This window comes from Oncorhynchus mykiss, chromosome 7, assembly GCF_013265735.2.
Source record: "Oncorhynchus mykiss isolate Arlee chromosome 7, USDA_OmykA_1.1, whole genome shotgun sequence".
In the NCBI taxonomy this organism is placed as follows: domain Eukaryota; kingdom Metazoa; phylum Chordata; class Actinopteri; order Salmoniformes; family Salmonidae; genus Oncorhynchus; species Oncorhynchus mykiss.
This window is the reverse complement of record NC_048571.1, coordinates 60,774,469-60,798,720: the sequence shown is the minus strand read 5'-3', so window position 1 is coordinate 60,798,720 and position 24,252 is coordinate 60,774,469. Positions and strand designations below refer to the sequence as shown.

Below are 24,252 nucleotides of genomic sequence, written 5' to 3'. Positions count from 1 at the left end.
ACTATAGCTCAGCATTCAACACCATAGTACACTCCAAGGTCATCATTAAGCTCAGGGCCCTGGGTTTGAACCCTGCCCTGTGCAACTGGGTCCTGGACTTCCTGACAGGCCGCTCTCAGGTAGTGAAGGTAGGAAACAACACCTCCACTTCGCTGATACTCAACACAGGGGCCCCACAAGTGTGCGTGCTTAGCCCCCTCCTGTACTCCCTGTTCACCCGTGACTGCGTGGACACGTAAGCCTCTAACTCAATCATCAAGTTTGCAGACGGCACGACAGTAGTAGGCCTGATTAACAACAATGACGAGACAGCCTACATGGAGGAGGTGAGGGCCCTGGTGAAGTGGTGCCAGGTAAATAACCTCTCCCTCAACGTCAACAAAACGAAGGAGCTGGTCGTGGACTTCAGGAAACAGTAGAGGGAGTGTGCCCCTATCCACATTGACGGGACCACAGTGGAGAAGGTGAAAAGCTTCAAGTTTCACAGTACACATCACTGACAATCTGAAATGGTCCACCCACACAGACAATGTGGTGAAGAAGGCTGAAGAAATTTGTCCTGGCCCCTACGGCCCTCACAAACTTTTACAGATGCACAATAGTGAGCATCATGTCGGGCTGTATCACCGCCTTGTACGGCAACTGCACGGCCCACAACCGCAGGGCTCTCAGGGGGGTGGTGCGGTCTGCCCAATGCATCACCAGGGGCACACTGCCTGCTCTTCAGGACATCTACAGCACCCGATGTCACAGGAAGGCCAAAAAGACATCAACCACCCGAGCCACGGCCTGTTCACCCCGCTATCATCCAGAAGGCGAGGTCAGTACAGGCCTCAAGGCCATCAGACTGTTAAATAGCCATCATTAGCTGGCTTCCACCCGGTTACTCAATCCCACATCTTAGAGGCTGCTGCCCTATGTACATAGACATGGAACACTAGTCACTTTTTAATCATGTTTACATACTGCTTTACTCATTTCATATGTACACTACCATTCAAAAGTTTGGGGTCACTTAGAAATGTCCTTGATTTTTAAAGAAAAAAAAGAAAAATTGTCCATTAAAATAACACCACATTGATCAGAAATACAGTGTAGACATTGTTAATGTTGTAAATGACTATTGTAGCTGGAAACGGCAGATAAAAAAAAAGTGGAATATCTACGTATGCGTACAGAGTAGAAGTCGACCGATTATGATTTTTCAACACCGATACTGATTATTGGAGGGAAAAAATCGTTAGATTTTTGAATTTTTTAAAATTTGTAATAATGACAATTATAACAATACTGAATTAACACTTATTTTAACTTAATCAATTTAACCTTAAATAAATAATGAAACATATTCAATTTGGTTTAAATAATGCAAAAACAAAGTGTTGGAGAAGAAAGTGAAAGTGAAATATGTGCCATGTAAGGAAGCTAACGTTTAAGTTCCTTGCTCAGAACATGAGAACATATGAACGCTGGTGGTTCCTTTTAACATGAGTCTTCAATATTCCCAGGTAAGAAGTTTTAGGTTGTAGTTATTATAGGAATTATAGGACTATTTCTCTCTATACCCTTTGTATTTCATATACCTTTAACTATTGGATGTTCTTATAGGCAATTTAGTATTGCCAGTGTAACAGTATAGCTTCCGTCCCTCTCCTCGCTCCTACCTGGGCTCGAACCAGGAACACATCGACAACAGCCACCCTCGAAGCAGCGTTACCCATCACTCCACGAAAGCCCTTCCAAATGTTGATTTAAACATTTAATTGATGATCATTAGTGACTATCAGTAATGTCATTATTTATTTGGTAAAGATGCTGAAATATTGTGGGCAGATGTTCCTAAAACAGATTGTAACTATATATGGACATATTATAAAGTATGAATCATATTTGTATGTCTTATTATACTTTTATTGTGTACTTTTTCACAGACATAAATTAACAATTCCAGGTGAAAGCCAAAGGTCATAGCTTTCTAGGGGGTATGCCACTACATTAATAAAATATTGCCCTCTTGCTAGATTGTTGACTATAACCATAGCGAAACAGTGCAAAACGGCTGTCAGCTCAACTATTTTAAATGTCAACGCGAAAACAGAAAAGTGTCATAAATGTATTTTTTCGCAACATCGTTTCTGAATTTCAAAATAAATAATAAGTAATTATCTAGTTTTTCATATGTATCTGTAATCTGTAATATTTTTGCTTGTAACATAACTGATTACAGCTACAGTGTTTTTGTAATCAGATTACATGTGACTGATTACATGTAACAGTTACTCCCAACCCTGTGTGTGTGTGTGTTTGTAAGGACTTAGTTATTTGTTATACTGCACAATGTATTTAGGAGTGTGTTAAGTGGGATTCCCATCATGACCTCTTTGATGTAGCAGGACTCAGAAGAGCTTGACGTTCAGTCTGCTCTATGGGTTGAGCTAGTTCAGTAGTGTGACACACTATGCTACTGTAAACACCTACAGATGCTGGATGGTGAATCACTATACAGACCAATACATATACTCTGCCCTCTCTTCCTCTGTTACTCTGTACTGCCTATATATACATGTAAACACGTGTCATTTAATGGTTTGGAATTTTGGTAGCCTACAGTAGTTATGAAAGAATGTCTATGTTTGTTAGCAGGTTTGAGTTATTCCCTAGTGGTCAGCATCTGTTAGGTTTTTCGAAGTAGCTCTTCTGTTGTGCAGCACCTTGCCTCTTTTTGAGCAACCTTGTGGTGGAAAGAAGCAGCCCCTTCATGGTGGTCATGAAGGAGAGGAGAGAAGGAAAGAAGGCCATAAAGAACATTGGGCCATCTTGCTTTAGAGCAATGATGTTAACAAGAGTAGTTGAAAACGGGCTTTCTTCACTGAGCATGTTATTTAGTTAGCCCCATTGATCAGTGACATGATGAGGTCCTTGTAGTGAAGTGAGGGGAAATAAGGCAGGCAGTAGACTAATGTGTCCCTCCACACTCTGTGACCCTCAGAGGCCTCACTGACTAAAGGTCTGTGGGCCAGCTCAGCGTCTGACCACACTCAGTGTGTGTATATGTGTGTATTTCGCAACTCAGTGTGTGTGTGTGTGTCTACAGTGTACATTTGTATGTGGATATGTATATAGTGTAACAGTTGTGTGTGTCTGTGTGCAGGTTGTGAAGATGTGGAGCTGGGTTTTCCCTGTGGCTGTCCTGCTGTCCTCGGTGCACCAGGCTGAAGCCCAAGGTAAACAATTAACCCTCTGCCTACAGTAGAACAACTACAGTGCCTTCAGAAAGTATTCACACCCTTTGACTTTTTCCACATACTTTTTCCAAATACGTTCAGGAGTAAAAATGTGCTTAACAAGTCACATAATAAGTTGCATGGAATCACTCTGTGTGCAATAATAGTGTTTAGAATGATTTTTGAATGACTACCTAATTTCTGTAACCTACACATACAATTATCTATAAGTTCCCTCAGTCGAGCAGTGAATTCTAAACACAGATTCAACCACAAAGACCAGGGAGGTTTTCCAATGTCTCACAAAGGTAGATGACTAAAAAAAAAACAGACATTGAATATCCCTTTGAACATGGTGAATGTATTAATTATGCTTTGGATGGTGTATCAATACACCCAGTCACTACAAAGTGGCAGGTGTCATTCCTAACTCAGTTGCCAAAAAGAAGGAAGCCTGTACAGAATGCAAATATTCCAAAACATGCATCCTGTTTGCAATAATGCACTAAAGTAAAACTGCAAAAAATGTGGCAAAGAAATTAACTTTATGTCCTGAATACAAATCCAACACAACACATCACTGAGTACCACTCTTCATATTTTCAAGCATGGTGGTGGCTGCATCATGTTATGGGTATGCTTGTCATCGACAAACATTAGGGAATCTTTTAGGATAAAATTAAACGGAATACAGCTAAGCACAGACATAATCCTAGAGGTGGTTCAGTCTGCTTTCCAACAGACACTGGGAGACAAATTCACCTTTCAGCAGGACAATAAATAAGAAAATAAGAAAAAAACACAAGGCCAAATCTACACTGGAGTTACTTACCAAGACGACATTGAATGTTCCTGAGTGGCCTAGTTGCAGTTTTGATTTAAATCGGTTTGAAAATCTACTTCAAGGCTTGAAAATGGCTCTAGCAATGATCAACAACCAACTTGACAGAGCTTGAAGAATTTTAAAAGTAATAATGTGCAAATATTGTACAATCCAGTTGTGCAAAGCTCTTAGAGACGTACTCAGAAAGACTCACATCTGTAATTGCTGCCAAAGGTGATTCTAACTTGTATTACCTCAGGGGTGTGAATAACATTGCAAACATTTCTAACATGTTTCACTTTGTCATTATGGGGTGTTGTGTGATGTTTTTTATTGATTTAATCCATTTTGAATTCAGGCTGTAACACAACAAAATGTGAATAAGTCAAGGGGTATTAATTATTTCTGAAGACACTTTATCTATTCTAAGCCACACTATACAGTTTATTTAGTACACCACCCCATTCACAAAAATTGTTCGCTCCTACAGACAGTGAGCTATGTGGCCGTGGCATTCTATATAAATCAGGCAGACATGCATCAAGGCATTACTTTTCAATTTAACATTAGAATGGGCAAGACAAGTGAACTAAGCGACTTTGAGCCTGGTATGATCGTCGGTGCCAGGCGTACCGGTTCCAGTATCACAGAAACATCTTGCCTCCTCGGCTTTTCATGCACAACAGTGTCTAGAGTTTACCGACAATGGTGTGACAAACAAAAAACATCCAGATAGCGGCAGTCCGAAAACAGCTCATTGATGAGAGGTCGAAAGAGAATGTCAAGAATCGTGCAAGCTAACAGGTGAGCCACAAACAGGCAAATAACGGTACAATACAACAGTGGTGTGCAGAATGGCATCGCAGAACGCACAACTCGTTCGTCCTTATCACGGATGGGCTATTGCAGCAGACAACCACACCGGGTTCCACTTCTGTCAGCTAAAAACAAGAAGCGTCTCCAGTGGACACATGCTCACCAAGACTGGACAATTGAGGAGTGGAAAAACATTGCCTTGTCTGACGAATCCCGGTTCCTGTTGCGCCATACTGATGGCAGTGTAAGGATTTGGTGTAAGCAGCATGAGTCCATGCCCTCATGTAATGGTGTAATGGTGTGGGGAATGTTTTCCTGGCACAGGTTAGGTCCCTTGGTACCAATTGAGCAATGTTTCCATGCCCTGAAGAATTCAGGCTGTTCTGAAGGCAAAGGGGGGTCTGACCCGGTACTAAATGGGTGTACCGAATAAATTGCCATGTATGTCTGCACGTATGTCTGCACTAACTCTCTGCTTGCTTCATCATGGTAGCCTGCCCTACTGTAGCCCACATTTTAAACTCTCAGAGCTAAGATACAGAAACTCACTAATGCACCTCTCTTTAGGCAGGTGTAATAATGTTGGAGCAGCAGACATAGTCTTCCTGATAGATGGCTCATCAAGTATCGGCAGGGCCAACTTCCTGCAGGTCAAGGGCTTCATGGCTGGCATCGTCAAGCCCTTTACCAGCTCTGTGGGCCAATCAGGGATCCGCTTCGGGGCTGTGCAGTACAGCGACACCTCTAGGTCAGACACTGAGAGTCTTGTCTGTAATGTTTGTTTCTTCTAAAAATGATATGTTGGTACAATACTTTCACATTAACACTTGACTCTTCTTTCTTGTCTGTTACCAATAGTTTTTTACCCTCTTAAAAATGGTGAATGTTTTTCCCCAGGCGATGCAGTAGTTTATTGTTGTGTGTTTTGTCCCATTCAGGGTGGAGTTCACCTTCACAACCTACCTGAATGGCACTGAGCTGGTCAGCGCTGTGGAGAACCTCAACTACAAGGGTGGCAACACTCGCACAGGTGCCGGCCTCAAATTTGTCGCTGACAACTTTTTCAACCCCACCTCCATCCGGAACGTCTCAAAGGTCTGACAGAGGGATAAAATGGAGTGAAAGACTGACTATATTTTGTCCTGTGAGAGACCATGACATATTCCTCTCTCTCTCTGATGTAGGTCTGTATACTGATCACAGATGGAAAGTCGCAAGACAATGTAAGGGACCCAGCTCAGAAGCTGCGGAGTCTGGGAGTGGAGATGTTTGCAGTGGGTAGGTTTGGGAGGACAAATCAAATGAAAGTAAAAAAATAAATTGAACCTTTATTTAACTAGGCAAGTCAGTTAATAACAAATTGTTATTTACAATGACGGCCTACCGGGGAACAGTGGGTTAACTGCCTTGTTCACGGGCAGAACAACAGATTTTTATCTTGTCAGCTCGGGGATTCAATCCAGCAGCCTTTCGGTTACTGGCCCAACGCTCTAGCCACTAGGCTACCTGCATCCCCACATGCACAGAATAAATGCTTACTTGCAAGCACTCCTCAACAGTGAGGTACAAATATCAATATCACAATAATCAAAGTCGAATATCAGTCAGATAACAAAATCTAAATATTAACAAGTAAGTCACAAAGTTGTACAAATATGGAATGTGCTATGTAAATTATGACAGTTATTTACAAGTAGTAAAGTGAATAGTGACTTGATTGAGCAGCTTAAATAAATAGTAACAGCAATGATGACCATAAGTGTGCATGTGTGTTTGTGTGTGTGTGAGTGTATGGGTTGGGTGTGTTGAGAGTCAGTGCAAGTAGTCTCGTAAGGTGCAGGTGAATAGCAAGCAGGTCTGTGCAGGTAGCCAGCTAGGGTTAGCTATTCAGCAGTTTTATGGCTTGGAGGTAGAAGCTGTCTCAGAACCTGTTGGTCGAGACCGATACCGTCTGACTTGCCACATTGACTCATTAATCCCGACCACAAGCCTCAGGCGGTATATCTTGATAGTGTGTGTACAGTATTTGACTGGTTGTTTATGTCTGTCAGGTATAAAGAGTGCAGACCAGACTGAGTTGGCTCTGATAGCCACTCCTCCTCAGAGGGACTACACATTCTTTGTGGGGGACTTTAAGCTGCTCAACACACTGCTGTCCCTCGTGGGCCCACGTGTGTGTTCCAGCTCAGGGGGAGTCTATGCTAGCGATGGTAAAGACACACTGCCATACATTACACTGGAACATATTCAGCTTAGTACAATACATGACTGTCTATTACACAATTAACATCACCTCTCTATATTTATTTCCCTCATTGTCTTCACTCTCCATCTCTTTCTCTCTTTTTCTGGCAGAGGCTTTCTCCGGTCCCTCTAACCTCCAGTTCTCAAGCCAGACCTCTGATTCGCTCAGGTTCCGGTGGACTCCTGCAGGGGGGCCTGTGAGTGGCTATGTGGTGCAGTACACACCCCTTTCTGGCCTGGGCCAGCCAATTACAGCGGAGCTGCGTCAGGTGAGCACTGCTGGTTGGGTAGGGGGGTGTGGTGCTCATTCCTGACTCAGGGGATGGGCAGCAGGCAGCAGCTCATACTATAAATGTGACCCAGATTCTAGTAGCTCATTGTAGTTTTGGGAGCCTGCTACATGGCAGACAGACAGAGAGGGATTAGGTTGAGTAGGAACATGTTTTAATGGGTGGATCTAGAGTTTGATTGAGTTTCTGTGTCTGTGCAGATTAAACGTCGGCTGGAAAACAGTGAAATTCCCCTTCTGTAACTGTGTGTATGTGTGCGCTTGTGTGTAATCATGATTCATGACCATAATAATGAATGGCATACAGCGGGGCAAAAAAGTATTTAGTCAGCCACCAATTGTGCAAGTTTTTCCACTTAAAAAGATGAGAGAGGCCTGTAATTTTCATCATAGGTACACTTCAACTATGACAGACAAAATGAGAAAAAAAATCCAGAAAATCACATTGTAGGATTTTTTATGAATTTATTTGCAAATTATGGTGGAAAATTAAGTATTTGGTCAATAACAAAAGTTTATCTCAATACTTTGTTATATACCCTTTGTTGGCAATGACAGAGGTCAAACGTTTTCTGTAAGTCTTCACGAGGTTTTCACACACTGTTGCTGGTATTTTGACCCATTCCTCCATGCAGATCTCCTCTAGAGCAGTGATGTTTTGGGGCTGTTGCTTGGCAACACAGACTTTCAACTCTCTCCAAAGATTTTCTATGGGGTTGAGATCTGGAGACTGGCTAGGCCACTCTAGGACCTTGAAATGCTTCTTACGAACCACTCCTTCGTTGCCCGGGCAGTGTGTTTGGGATCATTGTCATGCTGAAATACCCAGCCACGTTTCATCTTCAATGCCCTTGCTGATGGAAGGAGGTTTTCACTCAAAATCTCACGATACATCGCCCCATTCATTCTTTCCTTTACACGGATCAGTCGTTCTGGTCCCTTTACAGAAAAAATCTAATCAAATCAAATTTTATTTGTCACATACACATGGTTAGCAGATGTTAATGCGAGTGTAGCGAAATGCTTGTGCTTCTAGTTCCGACAATGCAGTAATAACCAACGAGTAATCTAGCTAACAATTCCAAAACTACTACCTTATACACACAAGTGTAAAGGGATAAAGAATATGTACATAAAGATATATGAATGAGTGATGGTACAGAGCGGCATAGGCAAGATGCAGTAGATGGTATTGAGTACAGTATATACATATGAGATGAGTATGTAAACAAAGTGGCATAGTTTAAAGTGGCTAGTGATACATGTATTACATAAAGATGCAGTAGATGATATAGAGTACAGTATATACGTATACATATGAGATAAATATTGTAGGGTATGTAAACATTATATTAAGTAGCATTGTTTAAAGTGGCTAGTGATATATTTTACATCAATTCCCATCAATTCCCATTATTAAAGTGGCTGGAGTTGAGTCAGTGTGTTGGCAGCAGCCACTCAATGTTAGTGGTGGCTGTTTAACAGTCTGATGGCCTTGAGATAGAAGCTGTTTTTCAGTCTCTCGGTCCCAGCTTTAATGCACCTGTACTGACCTTGCGTTCTGGATGATAGCGGGGTGAACAGGCAGTGGCTCGGGTGGTTGTTGTCCTTGATGATCTTTATGGCCTTCCTGTGACATCGGGTGGTGTAGCTGACTACTTCCGGCGCTGACAGAGATGGCTGCCTCGCTTCGCGTTCCTAGGAAACTATGCAGTTTTTTGTTTTTTTTACGTGTTATTTCTTACATTGGTACCCCAGGTCATCTTAGGTTTCATTACATACAGTCGAGAAGAACTACTGAACATAAGAGCAGCGTCAACTCACCATCAGTACGACCAAGAATATGACTTTCGCGAAGCGGATCCTGTGTTCTGCCTTTCACCCAGGACAACGGAATGTATCCCAGCCGGCGACCCCAAAAAAGGACTTCGTAAAAGGGGGAAACGGAGCGGTCTTCTGGTCAGACTCCGGAGACGTGCACATCGTGCACCACTCCCTAGCATTCTTCTCGCCAATGTCCAGTCTCTTGACAACAAGGTTGATGAAATCCGAGCAAGGGTAGCATTCCAGAGGGACATCAGAGACTGTAACGTTCCTTGCTTCACGGAAACATGGCTCACTGGAGAGACGCTATCGGAGTCAGTGCAGCCAGCTGGTTTCTCCACGCATCGCGCAGACAGAAACAAACTTCTTTCTGGTAAGAAGAGGGGCGGGGGCGTATGCGTCATGGTTAACGTGACGTGGTGTGATCATTACAACATACAGGTACTCAAGTCCTTCTGTTCACCTGATTTAGAATTCCTCACAATCAAATGTCAACCGCATTATCTATCAAGGGAATTCTCTTCGATTATAATCACAGCCGTATATATCCCCCCCCAAGCAGACACATTGATGGCTCTGAACGAACTTTATTTGACTCTTTGCAAACTGGAATCCATTTATCCGGAGGCTGCATTCATTGTAGCTGGGGATTTTAACAAGGCTAATCTGAAAACAAGTTTTAAATTTTATCAGCATATCGATTGCGCAACCAGGGCTGGAAAAACCTTGGATCACTGCTATTCTAACTTCCGCGACGCATATAAGGCCCTGCCCCGCCCTCCTTTTGGAAAAGCTGACCACGACTCCATTTTGTTGATCCCTGCCTACAGACAGAAACTAAAACAAGAAGCTCCAGCGCTGAGGTCTGTTCAACGCTGGTCCGACCAATCTGATTCCACACTCCAAGACTGCTTCCATCACGTGGACTGGGATATGTTTCGTATTGCGTCAGACAACAACATTGACGAATACACTGATTCGGTGAGTGAGTTCATTAGAACGTGCGTTGAAGATGTCGTTCCCATAGCAACGATTAAAACATTCCCAAACCAGAAACCGTGGATTGATGGCAGCATTCGCGTGAAACTGAAAGCGCGAACCACTGCTTTTAATCAGGGCAAGGTGACCGGAAACATGACCGAATACAAACAGTGTAACTATTCCCTCCGCAAGGCAATCAAACAAGCTAAGCGTCAGTATTGAGACAAAGTAGAATCTCAATTCAACGGCTCAGACACAAGAGGAATGTGGCAGGGTCTACAGTCAATCACGGATTACAAAAAGAAAACCGGCCCCGTCACGGACCAGGATGTCTTGCTCCCAGGCAGACTAAATAACTTTTTTGCCCGCTTTGAAGACAATACAGTGCCACTGACACGGCCCGCAACTAAAACATGCAGACTCTCCTTCACTGCAGCCGACGTGAGGAAAACATTTAAATGTGTCAACCCTCGCAAGGCTACAGGCCCAGACGGCATCCCCAGCCGCGCCCTCAGAGCATGCGCAGACCAGCTATCTGGTGTGTTTACGGACATATTCAATCAATATCAATATTGAATGTGTTTACCACATGCTTCAAGAGGGCCACCATTGTTCCTGTTCCCAAGAAAGCTAAGGTAACTGAGCTAAACGACTACCGCCCCGTAGCACTCACTTCCGTCATCATGAAGTGCTTTGAGAGACTAGTCAAGGACCATATCACCTCCACCCTACCTGACACCCTAGACCCACTCCAATTTGCTTACCTCCCAAATAGGTCCACAGACGATGCAATCTCAACCACACTCCACACTGCCCTAACCCATCTGGACAAGAGGAATACCTATGTGAGAATGCTGTTCATCGACTACAGCTCGGCATTTAACACCATAGTGCCCTCCAAGCTCGTCATCAAGCTCGAGACCCTGGGTCTCGACCCCGCCCTGTGCAACTGGGTACTGGACTTCCCGACGGGCCGCCCCCAGGTGGTGAGGGTAGGCAACAACATTTCCACCCCGCTGATCCTCAACACTGGGCGGTAGTCGTTTCTTATTTTCCACCATAATTTGCAAACAGCCCCAAAGCATGATGTTTCCACCCCCATGCTTCACAGTAGGTATGGTGTTCTTTGGATGCAACTCAGCATTCTTTGTCCTCCAAACACGACGAGTTGAGTTTTTACCAAAAAGTTCTATTTTGGTTTCATCTGACCATATGACATTCTCCCAATCTTCTTCTGGATCCTCCAAATGCTCTCTAGCAAACTTCAGACGGGCCTGGACATGTACTAGCTTAAGCAGGGGGACACGTCTGGCACTGCAGGATTTGAGTCCCTGGCAGCGTAGTGTGTTACTGATGGTAGGCTTTGTTACTTTGGTCCCAGCTCTCTGCAGGTCATTCACTAGGTCATTCACTATTTTTGCTCACCGTTCTTGTGATCATTTTGACCCCACGGGGTGAGATCTTGCGTGGAACCCCAGATCAAGGTAGATTATCAGTGGTCTTGTATGCCTTCCATTTCCTAATAATTGCTCCCACAGTTGATTTCTTCAAACCAAGCTGCTTACCTATTGCAGATTCAGTCTTCCCAGCCTGGTGCAGGTCTACAATTTTGTTTCTGGTGTCCTTTGACAGCTCTTTGGTCTTGGCCATAGTGGAGTTTGCAGTGTGACTGTTTGAGGTTGTGGACAGGTGTATTTTATACAGATAACAAGTTCAAAAAATTGCATTAATACAGGTAACAAGTGGAGGACAGAGGAGCCTCTTAAAGACGAAGTTACAGGTCTGTGAGAGCCAGAAATCTTGCTTGTTTGTAGGTGACCAAATACTTATTTTCCACCATAATTTGCAAATAAATTCATAAAAAATCATACAATGTGATTTTCTGGATTTTTTTTCCTAATTTTGTCTGTCATAGTTGAAGTGTACCTATGATGAAAACAGGCCTCTCTCAACTTTTTAAGTGGGAGAACTTGCACAATTGGTAGCTGACTAAATACTTTTTCTCAGGTATAAACCAGTATCTGGTCAAAAACCAGCTGACACTGCAGCCCTCTTGTGAACCAGAACTATGCACCCCTGTCTTCTGTACTTACCCCTCTCTCCCACCCTGTCTACCCCTGCAGGAGACAGTGTCTGCAGGTCAGAGGAGCTTTGTGGCCAGAGAGCTGAAGTCAGAGACAGACTACCTGGTGACGATCATCCCCCAATACCCCAACAGTGTGGGAGAGCCTGTCTCTGCCAAGGCACGAACCAGTGAGTACACAGACAGGGTGGGACAGAGGGAAAAGGGGAGGGAGGGGTAGGAGAGATGAGATGAGATAATTAGAAACCAAAGCACAAATAAGTGAGTACACAGAGAGAGATGGAGGAAGAGGGGGGATGAAAGTGGGGAAGAGAGGAGAGAGTAACATTAGCTGTTGCAAAAGCAGCAGCTACTCTTCTTGGGGTCCACACAAACCATGAAACATGATATAATACAGAACATTAATAGACAAGAACAGCTCAAGGACAGAACTACATATGTTTTATTAATTCACACGTATTCTACATATCAATACATACACTCAAATTATGTCAATTAGCCTATTGGAGGTATGACTGTGAATGTATTTCAAGGCCTACCTTCAAATTCAGTGTCTCTTTGCTTGACATCATGGGAAAATCAAAATAAATCAGCCAAGACCTTAGAAAATAATTGTAGACCTCCACAAGTCTGGTTCATCCTTGGGGCATTTTCCAAATGCCTAAAGGTACCAAGTTCATCTGTACAAACAATAGTACGGAAGTATAAACACCATGGGACCACGCAGCCGACAGACGCATTCTGTCTCCTAGAGATGTATTTTGGTGTTCGAAAAGTGCAAATCAATCCCAGAACAACAGCAAAGGACCATGTGAAGTACTAGAGGAAACGGGTACAAAAGCATCTATATCCACAGTAAAACGAGTCCTATATTGACATAAGCTGGAAGGCCGCTCAGCAAGGAAGAAGCCACTGCTCCAAAACCGCCATAAAAAAGCCAGACTATGCTTTGCAACTGCACATGGGGACAAAGATCGTACTTTTTGGAGAAATGTCCTCTGGTCTGATGCAACAAAAATAGAACTGTTTGGGCATAATGACCATCGTTATGTTTGGAGGAAAAAGGGGGAGGCTTGCAAGCCGAAGAACAGCATCCCAACCGTGAAGCACAGGGGTGGGAGCATCATGTTGTGTGGGTACTTTGCTGCAGGAGATACTGGTGCACTTCACAAAATAAATGGCATCATGAGGAAAGAAAATTATGTGGATATATTAAAGTAACATCTCAAGAGGTCAGTCAGGAAGTTAAAACTTGGTCACAAATGGGTCTTCCAAATGGACAATGACCGCAAGCATACTTCCAAAGAGGTTGCAAAATGGCTTAAGGACAACAAAGTCAAGGTATTGGAGTGGCCATCACAAAGCCCTGACCTCAATCCAATAGAACATTTGTGGGCAGAACTGAAAAAGCGTGTGCGAGCAAGGAGGCCTACAAACCTGACTCAGTTACACCAGCTCTGTCAGGAGGAATGGGCCAAAATTCACCAACTTATTGTGGGAAGCTTGTGGAAGGCCACCCGAAACGTTTGACCCAAGTTAAACAATTTTTTAAAGTCAATGCTACCAAATACTAATTGAGTGTATGTAAACTTCTGACCCACTGAGAATGTGATGAAAGAAATTAAATCTGAAGTAAAACATTCTCTCTACTATTATTCTGACATTTCACATTCTTAAAATAAAGTGGTGATCCTAACTGAACTGAGACAGGGAATTTTTACTAGCATTTAATGTCAGGAATTGTGAAAAACTGAGTTTAAATGTGTTTGACTAAGGTGTATGTAAACTTCCAACTTCAACTGTATGTCAAGTAGGGAAGAGGCATTGTGCCGTGAGGTGTTGCTTTATCTGTTTTTTAAACCAGGTTTGCTGTTTATTTGAGCAATATGAGATGGAACGGAGTTCCATGCAATAATGGCTCTATATAATACTGTACGCTTTCTTGAATATATTAAGAATTTGAGGACTGTGAAAAGACCCCTGATGGCATGTCTGGTGCGGTATGTGTGTGTGTCGACAATGCTGTGTCTAAGCTTTGTGTAAGTTGACTATGCAAACAATTTGGGATTTTCAACACAATGTTTCTAATAAACATAAGATATGATGCAGTCAGTCTCTCCTCAGCTGTTAGCCAGGAGAGACTGGCATGCATAGTATTTATACCAGCCCTCTGATTACAAAAACTAGAGCCTGCAGAACTTGCTTTTTGGAGTGTGGTGTCAAAACAGCAGAGCATCTCTTTATTATGAACAGACCTCTCCCCATCTGTTTAACATCTGTCTATGTGTTTTGACCATGACTGTTTACAATCTAAGGTAACGCCAAGTAATTTAGCCTCCTCGACTTGTTTAACAGCCACACAATTCATTACCAGATTTATCTGAGGTCTAGAACTTAGGGAATCGTTTGAACCAACTACAATGCTCTTTAGAGATATTCAGGACCAGTTTATTACTGGCCACCCATTCCAAAATAGACTGCAACTCTTTGTTAAGGTTAAGGGTTTCAGTGACTTCATTAGCTGTGGTTGCTGATGCCTATATGGTTAAATCATCATCATACATGGACACACATGCTTTGTTTAATTTCAGTGGCAGGTCATTGGTAAAAATAGAAAAGACTAGAGGGCCTAGAGAGCTGCCCTGTGGTACACCACACTTTACATGTTTGACATTAGAGAGGCTTCCATTAAAGAAAACCCTTTGAAGTCTATTAGATAGATAGCTCTTAATCCACGATATGGCAGAGGTTGAAAAGCCATAACACATACGTTTTTTCAACAACAGGTTAAGGTCAATAATATCAAAGGCTGCATTGAAATCTAACAGTACAGTTCGCACAATCTACTTATTATCAATTTCTTTCAAACAATCATCAGTCATTTGTGTCAGTGCAGTACATGTTGAGTGCCCTTCTCAATAAGCATGCTGAAAGTCTGTTGTTAATTGGTTTAAAGAAAAATAGCATTGTATTCGGTCAAACACCATTTTTTCCCAACAGTTTGCTAAGAGCTGGCAGAAAGCTTATAGGTATGCTGTTAGAACCAGTAAAGGCCGCATTACCACTCTTGGGTAGTGGAATTACTTTGGCTTCCCTCCAGGCCAGAGGACAAAGACTTTCCTCTAGTCTCAGATTAAAGATATGGCAGATAGTAGTGGCTATAGAGTCAGCTACCATCTTCAGTAGCTTTCCATCTAAGTTGTTAATGCCAGGAGGTTTGTCATAATTGATCGATAACAATAATGTTTCCACCTCTCCCAAACTAACTTTACAAAATTCAAAGTGGCAATACTTTTCTTTCGTTATTAGTTTTTTATGTATGAATACGATGGCTCACCGTTTGTTGTTGGTTCATTATTGTTCCGTTTTACCTCATTTCTACCAGCATGTCACATGTGCAACCAGAGGGGAGAAAAACTATAGACCACCTTTACTCCACACATAGAGACACGTACTGTTAGGCTCTAATTCTCAGAGTAAATATCTCAACGGACACTATGAAAGCTTAACCAAGTTTAATTATTCCCAGAGGATCAATACAGGTGCATGAGACAAAACATGTTTCCACCACCAAAAGTATAAACACTCCAATTTAGGCACTCCTCCTTCTCTCCAATTACATCTATTATGGTTCGACAGGAAGACGAAGTAATAGGATAATAAACCATAATTTCTCTTGTAAGGGGATCTGACCTGACCTCAACCCCTCATTTGCCTAATCCACAGATGTCCATCCGTATCCCCTATAGCAATTCTGTGACTTCCTCCCGTCCACCCAGCACATTCCAAAGCTGGCTCCTACAGATAAACATTAACTTCTGATGTAAAAACCAGTCTCTATGATATCAAAGGATAGCAAGTTTAACCCAGAATCCAACAGTACAACGCTCTTCCTCACCCTCCATTTTGCAAATCTGCTATCCTCCTGATTCCTGCTTTCAAGGAAAACTCAAGCAGGAAGTACCAGTGACTAGAGCTGTCGCTATGCCCTCCGACGAACAATCAAACAGGAAGAGTCAATACAGGACTAAGATAAAATCCTACTACTCCGGCTCTGACGCTCGTCGGATGTTGCAAGGCTTCCAAACTATTACGGATTAAAAAGGGAAACCCAGCCGCGAGCTCTCCAGTGACGCAAGCCTACCAGGCGAGCTAAATGCCTTCTATGCTCGCTTCGAGGCAAGCAACACTGAACCAGCTGTTCCGGACGACTGTGTGATCACGCTGAACATTCACAAGGCCGCACGGCCAAACGGATTACCAGGACACATACTCAGAGCATGCGCTGACCAACTGCCAAGTGTCTTCACTGACATTTTCAACCTCACCTTGAAGGAGTCTGTAATACCTACATGTTTCAAGCAGACCGACCTAGTCCTTGTGCCCAAGAACGCCAAGGTAACCTGCCTAAATGACTACCGCCCCATAGCACTCATGTCTGTAGCCAAGAAGTGCTTTAAAAGCCTGGTCATGGCTCACATCAACACCATCATCCCGGAAACTCTAGACCCACTACAATTTGCATACCACCCCAACAGATCCACAGAGGACACAATCTCTATTGCACTCCACACTGGCCTTTCCCACCTGGACAAAAGTAACACCTATGTGAGAATGCTGTTCGTTGACTACAGCTCAGTGTTCAACACCATACTGCCCTCAAAGCTCATCAATAAGCTAAGGACCATGGGACTAAACACCTACCTCTGCAACTGGATCCTGTACTTTCTGATGGGATGCCCCCAGGTGGTAAGGGTAGGCAACAGCACATCTGCAACGCTGATCCTCAACACGGGGCCTATAGGGAGGAGGTCAGAGACCTGACAGTGTGCTGCCAGGACATCAACCTCTCCCTCAACGTGAGCAAGACAAAAAAGCTGATTGTGGACTACAGGAAAAGGAGGGCCGAGCACGCCTCCATTCACATAGCGGGTTGAGAGCTTCAAATTCCTTGGCGTCCACATCCCTAACAAACTATGATGGTCCAAACACACCAAGACAGTTGTGAAGAGGTCATGACAATGCCTATTCCCCTATAGGAGACTGAAACAATTTGGCATGGGTCCTCAGATCATCAAAAAGTTATACAGCTGCACCATCGAGAGCCTCCTGACTGGTTGCATCACCACTTGGTATGGCAACTGCTCAGCATCCAACCGCAAGGCGCTAGAGGGTAGTGAGTACCATCCAGTACATCACTGGGGCCAAGCTTCCGGCCATCCAGGACCTCTATACTAGGCGGTGTCACCCTAGTCATGGACTGTTTTCTCTGCTACCACACGGCAAGCGGTACCGGAGCGTCAAGTCCAAAAGGCTCCTTGACAGCTTCTACCCCCGAGCCATAAGACTGCTGAACAGTTAATCAAATGGCTAACCGGATGATTTGCATTGACCCAGCCTTTTTTAACGCTGCTGCTACTCACTGTTTATTATCTACGCATAGTCACTTTACCCCTATCTACATGTACATATACCTAAACTAACCTGTACCCCCGCACATTGACTTGGTACTGGTACCCCCTGTATATAGCCTCGTTATTGTTATTTTATTGTAACTTATTTTCTTGCTTTAGCTTATTTAAAAAACTTTTTTTTAAATATTCAGCATGGTTGGTAAGTAAGCATTTCACGGTAAGGTCTACTACACCTGTTGTATTGGATTTGATTTTGATATACACAATTTACAAAATACAAATATGCAAAATTACAAACAAACTCAAGAAAAACAATCACATTTCTCAGCAAAGAGGTCCTCCATCATCTGCCAATCAGCATGTGGAACTGCCTGAGAGGCACCAGTACATCCAGTTGTATGGAACTCTGTTCCATGGTGCAAAGAAGCTAAAAGCAGATTTACCTAACTCTGAAGAGACGAAAGAGATTTCCAGAGTTAGCCAACCCTGAGACCGGGTATGGTTAGTTGTACATCAGAAGGTTGTTAATTATGTTAGGAATGGTTGTAAGATAGCTTTATAGATAAAAGAGAGCAATGAATCGACCTACAATACTTCAGAGGGCCAGCAAACTTTCTGGTAAAGAATGCAGTGATGTTTACTGAACCTGTCGCCTGTAATAAAACGAGGTGCGCTATGGTAAACTACATCTAGCGGATGAATCTAATGAAGTGAAGAACCATATCAACAGTCTTTCTTTGCCATATCATCCTCTCTCTCCACATGTCTTTCCTAAGTCACTCACTTCAAATACTCCCCTGTTTCTTCCCAATGTGTGATTCTTCCATGTGAAGCTATACCATCATCCTCATAGGATACGCCTCTCATCATCCTTATCCTCCATCTTCCCTTTATCTCTCTCCCTCTATTCTCCATCCCTTGTTTCACAGAGTCTCTACCAGGGGTGTCTGGTCTTCGTCTAATCCAGGCTGGTTTCTTCTCCCTCTCTCTGGGCTGGGATGCCCCCACATCACAGATCCAGGGCTATAGACTCACCTACGGACCCCGAGGTCAGACACACGCACGTACGCACACACACAAACGCATGCACACACACACACACACACGCACACGCACACGCACACACACACACAAACTCATGAACATCCACAATATGACTACTGCTTACTCTGATCATACTCAAATTCTTTACGCATGAAGGACAAATACCACACAACATTCTGTGGGCCATGCCAAGCCATCTTGTTAACTGTCATTATATAATACTTAACTCCTCACACATCTATTTTTGGCTGGTAAGACTGTAACAGAGAGCAAGAGGGAGAGAAGGGATACGGATAATAGATAATAGAGAACCTGCAGTTGGCAAATTGAGACAAGTAAATCTGTGTGAAGATTTATGGACATCAGGGTAGTATGCAGTACTATGGTAGAGATGAGATGTTGTCTCACATTATACCGCCCCCCGGCTCTCCCTGTCTATCAGAAGAGTTTTATTACCCAGTCATTACCACAAATAAATACCACATACACTTTTACAGAAAGCTTTACAGAGACTTTAAAAACTGGGCAGTAGAGACTAAGGGAGACTTCAGGTGTGTGAATTAATGATTGAATGTAGAGGCTCAATCTGAAGAGGAGATAATATGGCTGCAATTTTGTAATTTTTTAATTTCACCTTTATTTAACCAGGTAGGCTAGTTGAGAACAGGTTCTCATTTGCAACTGCAACCTGGCCAAGATAAAGCAAAGCAGTGTGACACAGACAACAACACAGAGTTACACATGGAGCAAACAATAAACAAGCCAATAACACAATAAACAAGTCAATGACACAGTAGAAAAAATAAAGTCTATAAGTGTGTGCAAAAGGCATGACTAAGCAATAAGTAGGCCATAGGAGTGAATAATTACAATTTTAGCAGATTAACACTGGAGTGATAAATGAGCAGATGATGATGATGTGCAAGTAGAGATACTGGTGTGCAAAAGAGCAGAAAAGTAAATAAAATAAAAACAGTATGGGGATGAGGTAAGTAGATTGGGTGGGCTATTTACAGATGGACTATGTACAGTTGCAGTGATCGGTTAGCTGCTCAGATAGTTGATGTTTAAAGTTGGTGAGGGAAATAAAAGTCTCCAATTTCAGGGATTTTTGCAATTCGTTCCAGTCACTGGCAGCAGAAAACTGGAAGGAAAGGCGGCCAAATTAGGTGTTGGCTTTGGGGTTGATCAGTGAGATATACCTTCTGTAACGTGTGCTACGGGTGGGTGTTGTTATCGTGAACTGAGATAAGGCGGAACTTTACCTAGCATAGACTTATAGATGACCTGTAGCCAGTGGGTCTGGGGACGAATATGTAGCGAGGGCCAGCCGACTAGAGCATACAGTTCGCAGTGGTGGGTGGTATAAGGTGATTTGATAACAAAACGGCTGGCACTGTGATAGACTGCATCCAGTTTGCTGAGTAGAGTGTTGGAAGCTATTTTGTAGATGACATCGCCAAAGTCGAGGATTGTTAGGATAGTCAGTTTTACTAGGGTAAGTTTGGCAGCGTGAGTGAATGAGGCTTTGTTGCGAAATAGAAAGACGATTCTGGATTTGATTTTGGATTGGAGATGTTTAATATGAGTCTGGAAGGAGAGTTTACAGTCTAACCAGACAACTAGGTATTTATAGTTGTCCACATATTCTAGGTCGGAACCGTCCAGGGTGGTGATGCTAGTCGGGCGGGCGGGTGCGGGCAGCGAACTGTTGAAAAGCATGCATTTGATTTTACTAGCGTTTAAGAGCATTTGGAGGCACGGAAGGAGTGTTGTATGGCATTGAATCTCGTTTAGAGGTTAGTTAGCACAGTGTCCAAGGAAGGGCCAGAAGTATACAGAATGGTGTTGTCTGCATAGAGGTGGATCAGGGAATCGCCCGCAGCAAGAGCGACATCATTGATATATACAGAGAAAAGAGTCAGCCCGAGAATTGAACCCTGTGGTACCCCCATAGAGACTGCCAGAGGTCCGGACAACATGCCCTCCGATTTGACACACTGAACTCTGTCTGCAAAGTAGTTGGGGAACCAGGCGAGGTAGTCATTAGAAAAACCAAGGCTATTGAGTCTGCCGATAAGAATACGGTGATTGACAGAGTCGAAAGCCTTGGCCAGGTCGATGAAGACACAGTACTGTCTTTTATCGATGGCGGTTATGATATCGTTTAGTACCTTGAGCGTGGCTGAGGTGCACCCGTGAAGCCGGATTGCACAGCAGAGAAGGTATGGTGGGATTCGAAATGGTCAGGGATCTGTTTATTAACTTGGCTTTCAAAGACTTTAGATATGCAGGGCAGGATGGATATAGGTCTGTACATTTGAGATACGTTAAGAAGAACAAAAGAAGGGATGTGTTATGTTAAATAGTGTGAGGTGCGTGGCACGACATGTGAGAAAAAAGTCCAATACACACACACACAGACACATTAACTAAGCGCGACAGCTCCATCCCTGAGTCAGGGCATGGCAGGAGTACCAGTCTCACATGGAGAGCCTAAAGTTCAGTGGGGCAAAAAAGTATTTAGTCAGCCACCAATTGTGCAAGTTCTCCCACTTAAAAAGACGAGAGAGGCCTGTAATTAGGAGATGCTAAATGTGTTTATGTTAATTAACTATCAATTACCATGAGACCAACAGTTATTTGCTTGACAATCACCAGCTGACAAAATTTTGTGACCGCCACAGCCCAATACTGACACACATACACTCACGCACAGACTGTTTTTGCTCTTTCTTATATCATACACATGTACTACGAGTATAAGCAAGTGCATTTAAAGATGTGAATAGTGAGCTGTCTATTTACTTGTCTGTTGCCTCCTGTAACCCTTGTGTGATTGGCTGGCTATGATTGATTGACAGGTCAGCCTGCAGCCCAGCTATTGGAGCAGTCTCTGGCTGCAGACTCCACCTCTTTCACCCTGGAGAGGCTACTGCCAGACACAGAGTACGTCCTCACCCTATACCCCCTGTTCCCCCGAAACTCTGTCTCCCCTGCCACCCTCACCTCACGCACATGTAAGTACATCTCACCCACTCTCTCTCATTACCCTCAGTCAGTACTGTATGATGCATCATTATATCATCTTCAGTTTTAAGTGCACTTAACATTATTGGTGTGAATCATTGCTTTTCAATGGAAAAGCTCAGAAGTTCTACAGTTGGCATAAAGCAAAAGAGATGTGTGCTGCAAAGCTCCTGTGCTTGAACTTTCCATGCTCCTGAGCCTGCCGTTACAGCAAGCACAGTTCCTTGTGCCAGTAATGTGAAAGCTACATTAAAGTAACTATCTAGTGTTTCCAGATGTCTATGAAATATGAGCTAAAATAAAATGATGAGAGAGTTTTCATTCCAAAAAAAGTAGATTAAGTACCGTAAAACTTAAATGAAACGCAGTCTCGAATAGCCGCGCAATGGCACACATTTCAGCAAATAGAATTTCAAATTAACACTGGGTCTAAATTAATTGTTTATGAGGTTACCAGGAATTACCATTAATTGTTTACGAGGTTTAATGTTTGATTTGTTAAACAGTTTTACATTTACATTTTAGTCCTTTAGCAGACGCTCTTATTCAGAACACCTTACAGTTAGTGCATTCATCTTAAGATAGCTAGGTGGAACCACCACATATCACAGTTATAGTAAGTACATTTTTCCTCAATAACGTAGCTATCAGTAGAGTCAGAGAGTCAAGTGCAAGTGGTGGTCATTTTTATGTATTATTTTTTATGGGGGGGGGGGGGGGGGGGGGTTATTTAATATACTGTTTGAAGAGGTAGGGTTTGAGATGTTTTCAGAAGATGGGGCTCTCCCCCTGAAGCCAGGAGAGCTTCAACCATTGGGGTCCTAGGACAGAGAAGAGCTTGACTAGGCTGAGTGGTAGCTGCCCTCGCGTAGGGGTGGGAGGGCCAAGAGACCTGAGTTGGCAGAACGGAGTGTTCGGGCTGGGGTGTAGGGTATGAGCATAGCCTGAAGGTAGGGAAGGGCAGTTCTTCTTGCTGTTCTGTAGGTAAGCACCATGGTCTTGTAGTGGATGCGAGTTTCAACTGGAAGCCAGTGGAGTGTGCAGACGAGGGGGGTGACATGAGAGAACTTGGGAAGGTATGTTACATTAAATAATTCAGAAATGACTCAAAAAAATTACTTTAAGAGGAAATCATGTGGAACTTTTTTTGTACGGATGAGGGAGATTTCATGCTGTGTGCTTAGGTTTGTTGTCCTGTTAGAAGGTGAACTTTCGCCCCAGTCTGAGGACCTGAGCACTCTGGAGCAGGTTTTCATCTAGGATCTCTCTGTACTTTGCTCCATTCATCTTTCCCTCGATCCTGACTAGTCTCCCAGTCCCTGCCACTGAAAAACATTCCCACAGCATGATGCTTTCACCACCATGCTTCAACGTAGGTATGGTGCCAGATTTCCTTCAGACGCGATGCTTGGCATTTAGGCCGAAGAGTTCAATCTTGGCTTCATCAGACCAGAGAATCTTGTTTCTCATGGTCTGAGAGTCATTAGGTGCCTTTTGGCAAACTCCAAGCGGGCTGTCATCTGCGTTTTACTGAGGAGTGGCTTCCGTCTGGCCACTCTACCATAAAGGCCTGATTGGTGGAGTGCTGCAGAGATGGTTGTCCTTCTGGAAGGTTCTCCCATCTCCACAGATTAACTTTAGAGCTCTGTCAGAGTGACCTTCGGGTTCTTGGTCACCTCCCTGACCAAAGCCGTTTTCCTCTGATTACTCAGTTTGGTCGGGCGGCCAGTCTTGGTGGTTCCAAACTTCTTCCATTTAAAATTATGGGGGCCACTGTGTACCCTTCCCCAGATCTGTGCCTCGACACAATCCTGTCTCGAACCTCTACGGACAATTCCTTCAATGGCTTAGTTTTTGCTTTGACATGCACTGTCAACTGTGGGACCTTATATAGACAGGTTTGTGCCTTTCCAAATGATGTCCAATCAATAGAATTTAGTACAGGTGGACTCCAATCAAGTTGTAGAAACATGTTAAGGATGATCTAGGGAAACAGGATGCACCTGAGCTCAATTTCGAGTCTCAGAGCAAAGGGTTTGAATAATTATTTAAATAAGGTATTTCTGTTTTAAATGTTTTATAAATCTGTTACAATTTCAAAAACCTGTTTTCGCTTTCTCTTTATGGGGTATTGTGTGTAGATTGCTGAGGATTATTTTTTGTTATTGACCAATTTAACCTTTATTTAACTAGGCAAGTCAGTTCACTGAAAATATTCAACCCTAAACTATACAGATTGGCCTCATGCATTTGCGACTTTATGTGAACGATAGGTGGTAAGGTAACAGTAATCAGAAAGGTTTTCATCGCCAGCTTCCCACTGGGCACAGATGTCAATTAAACATCTATTCCACGTTGGTTCCACATAATTTCAGACGTGGGACAACGTTGATTCAACAAGTGTGTGCCCAGTGGGTTTGCGCGTTTATCTCAGGCAACTTTTAAATGGTTAGATGATCATACTGCCGCCTGGTGTTGAC

The 24,252-nt window shown here is 43.3% G+C and overlaps 1 protein-coding gene across 7 annotated transcripts in view; it reads left to right on the top strand.

Moving 5' to 3' along the window:
• Positions 1-24,252, top strand: part of LOC110528989 (collagen alpha-1(VII) chain) — a 123,247-nt gene that overhangs the window by 23,805 nt on the left and 75,190 nt on the right. For all 7 annotated transcript variants that reach the window (XM_036983697.1, XM_036983698.1, XM_036983696.1 and 4 more), the window contains exons 2-10: positions 3,152-3,224; positions 5,431-5,611; positions 5,802-5,958; positions 6,048-6,141; positions 6,915-7,073; positions 7,219-7,376; positions 12,325-12,454; positions 18,628-18,747; positions 21,607-21,762. In XM_036983697.1, coding sequence (XP_036839592.1) covers positions 3,161-3,224; positions 5,431-5,611; positions 5,802-5,958; positions 6,048-6,141; positions 6,915-7,073; positions 7,219-7,376; positions 12,325-12,454; positions 18,628-18,747; positions 21,607-21,762 — 1,219 coding nt within the window. In that variant the 5' untranslated portion in view covers positions 3,152-3,160. The remainder of the gene's footprint in view (positions 1-3,151; positions 3,225-5,430; positions 5,612-5,801; positions 5,959-6,047; positions 6,142-6,914; positions 7,074-7,218; positions 7,377-12,324; positions 12,455-18,627; positions 18,748-21,606; positions 21,763-24,252) is intronic.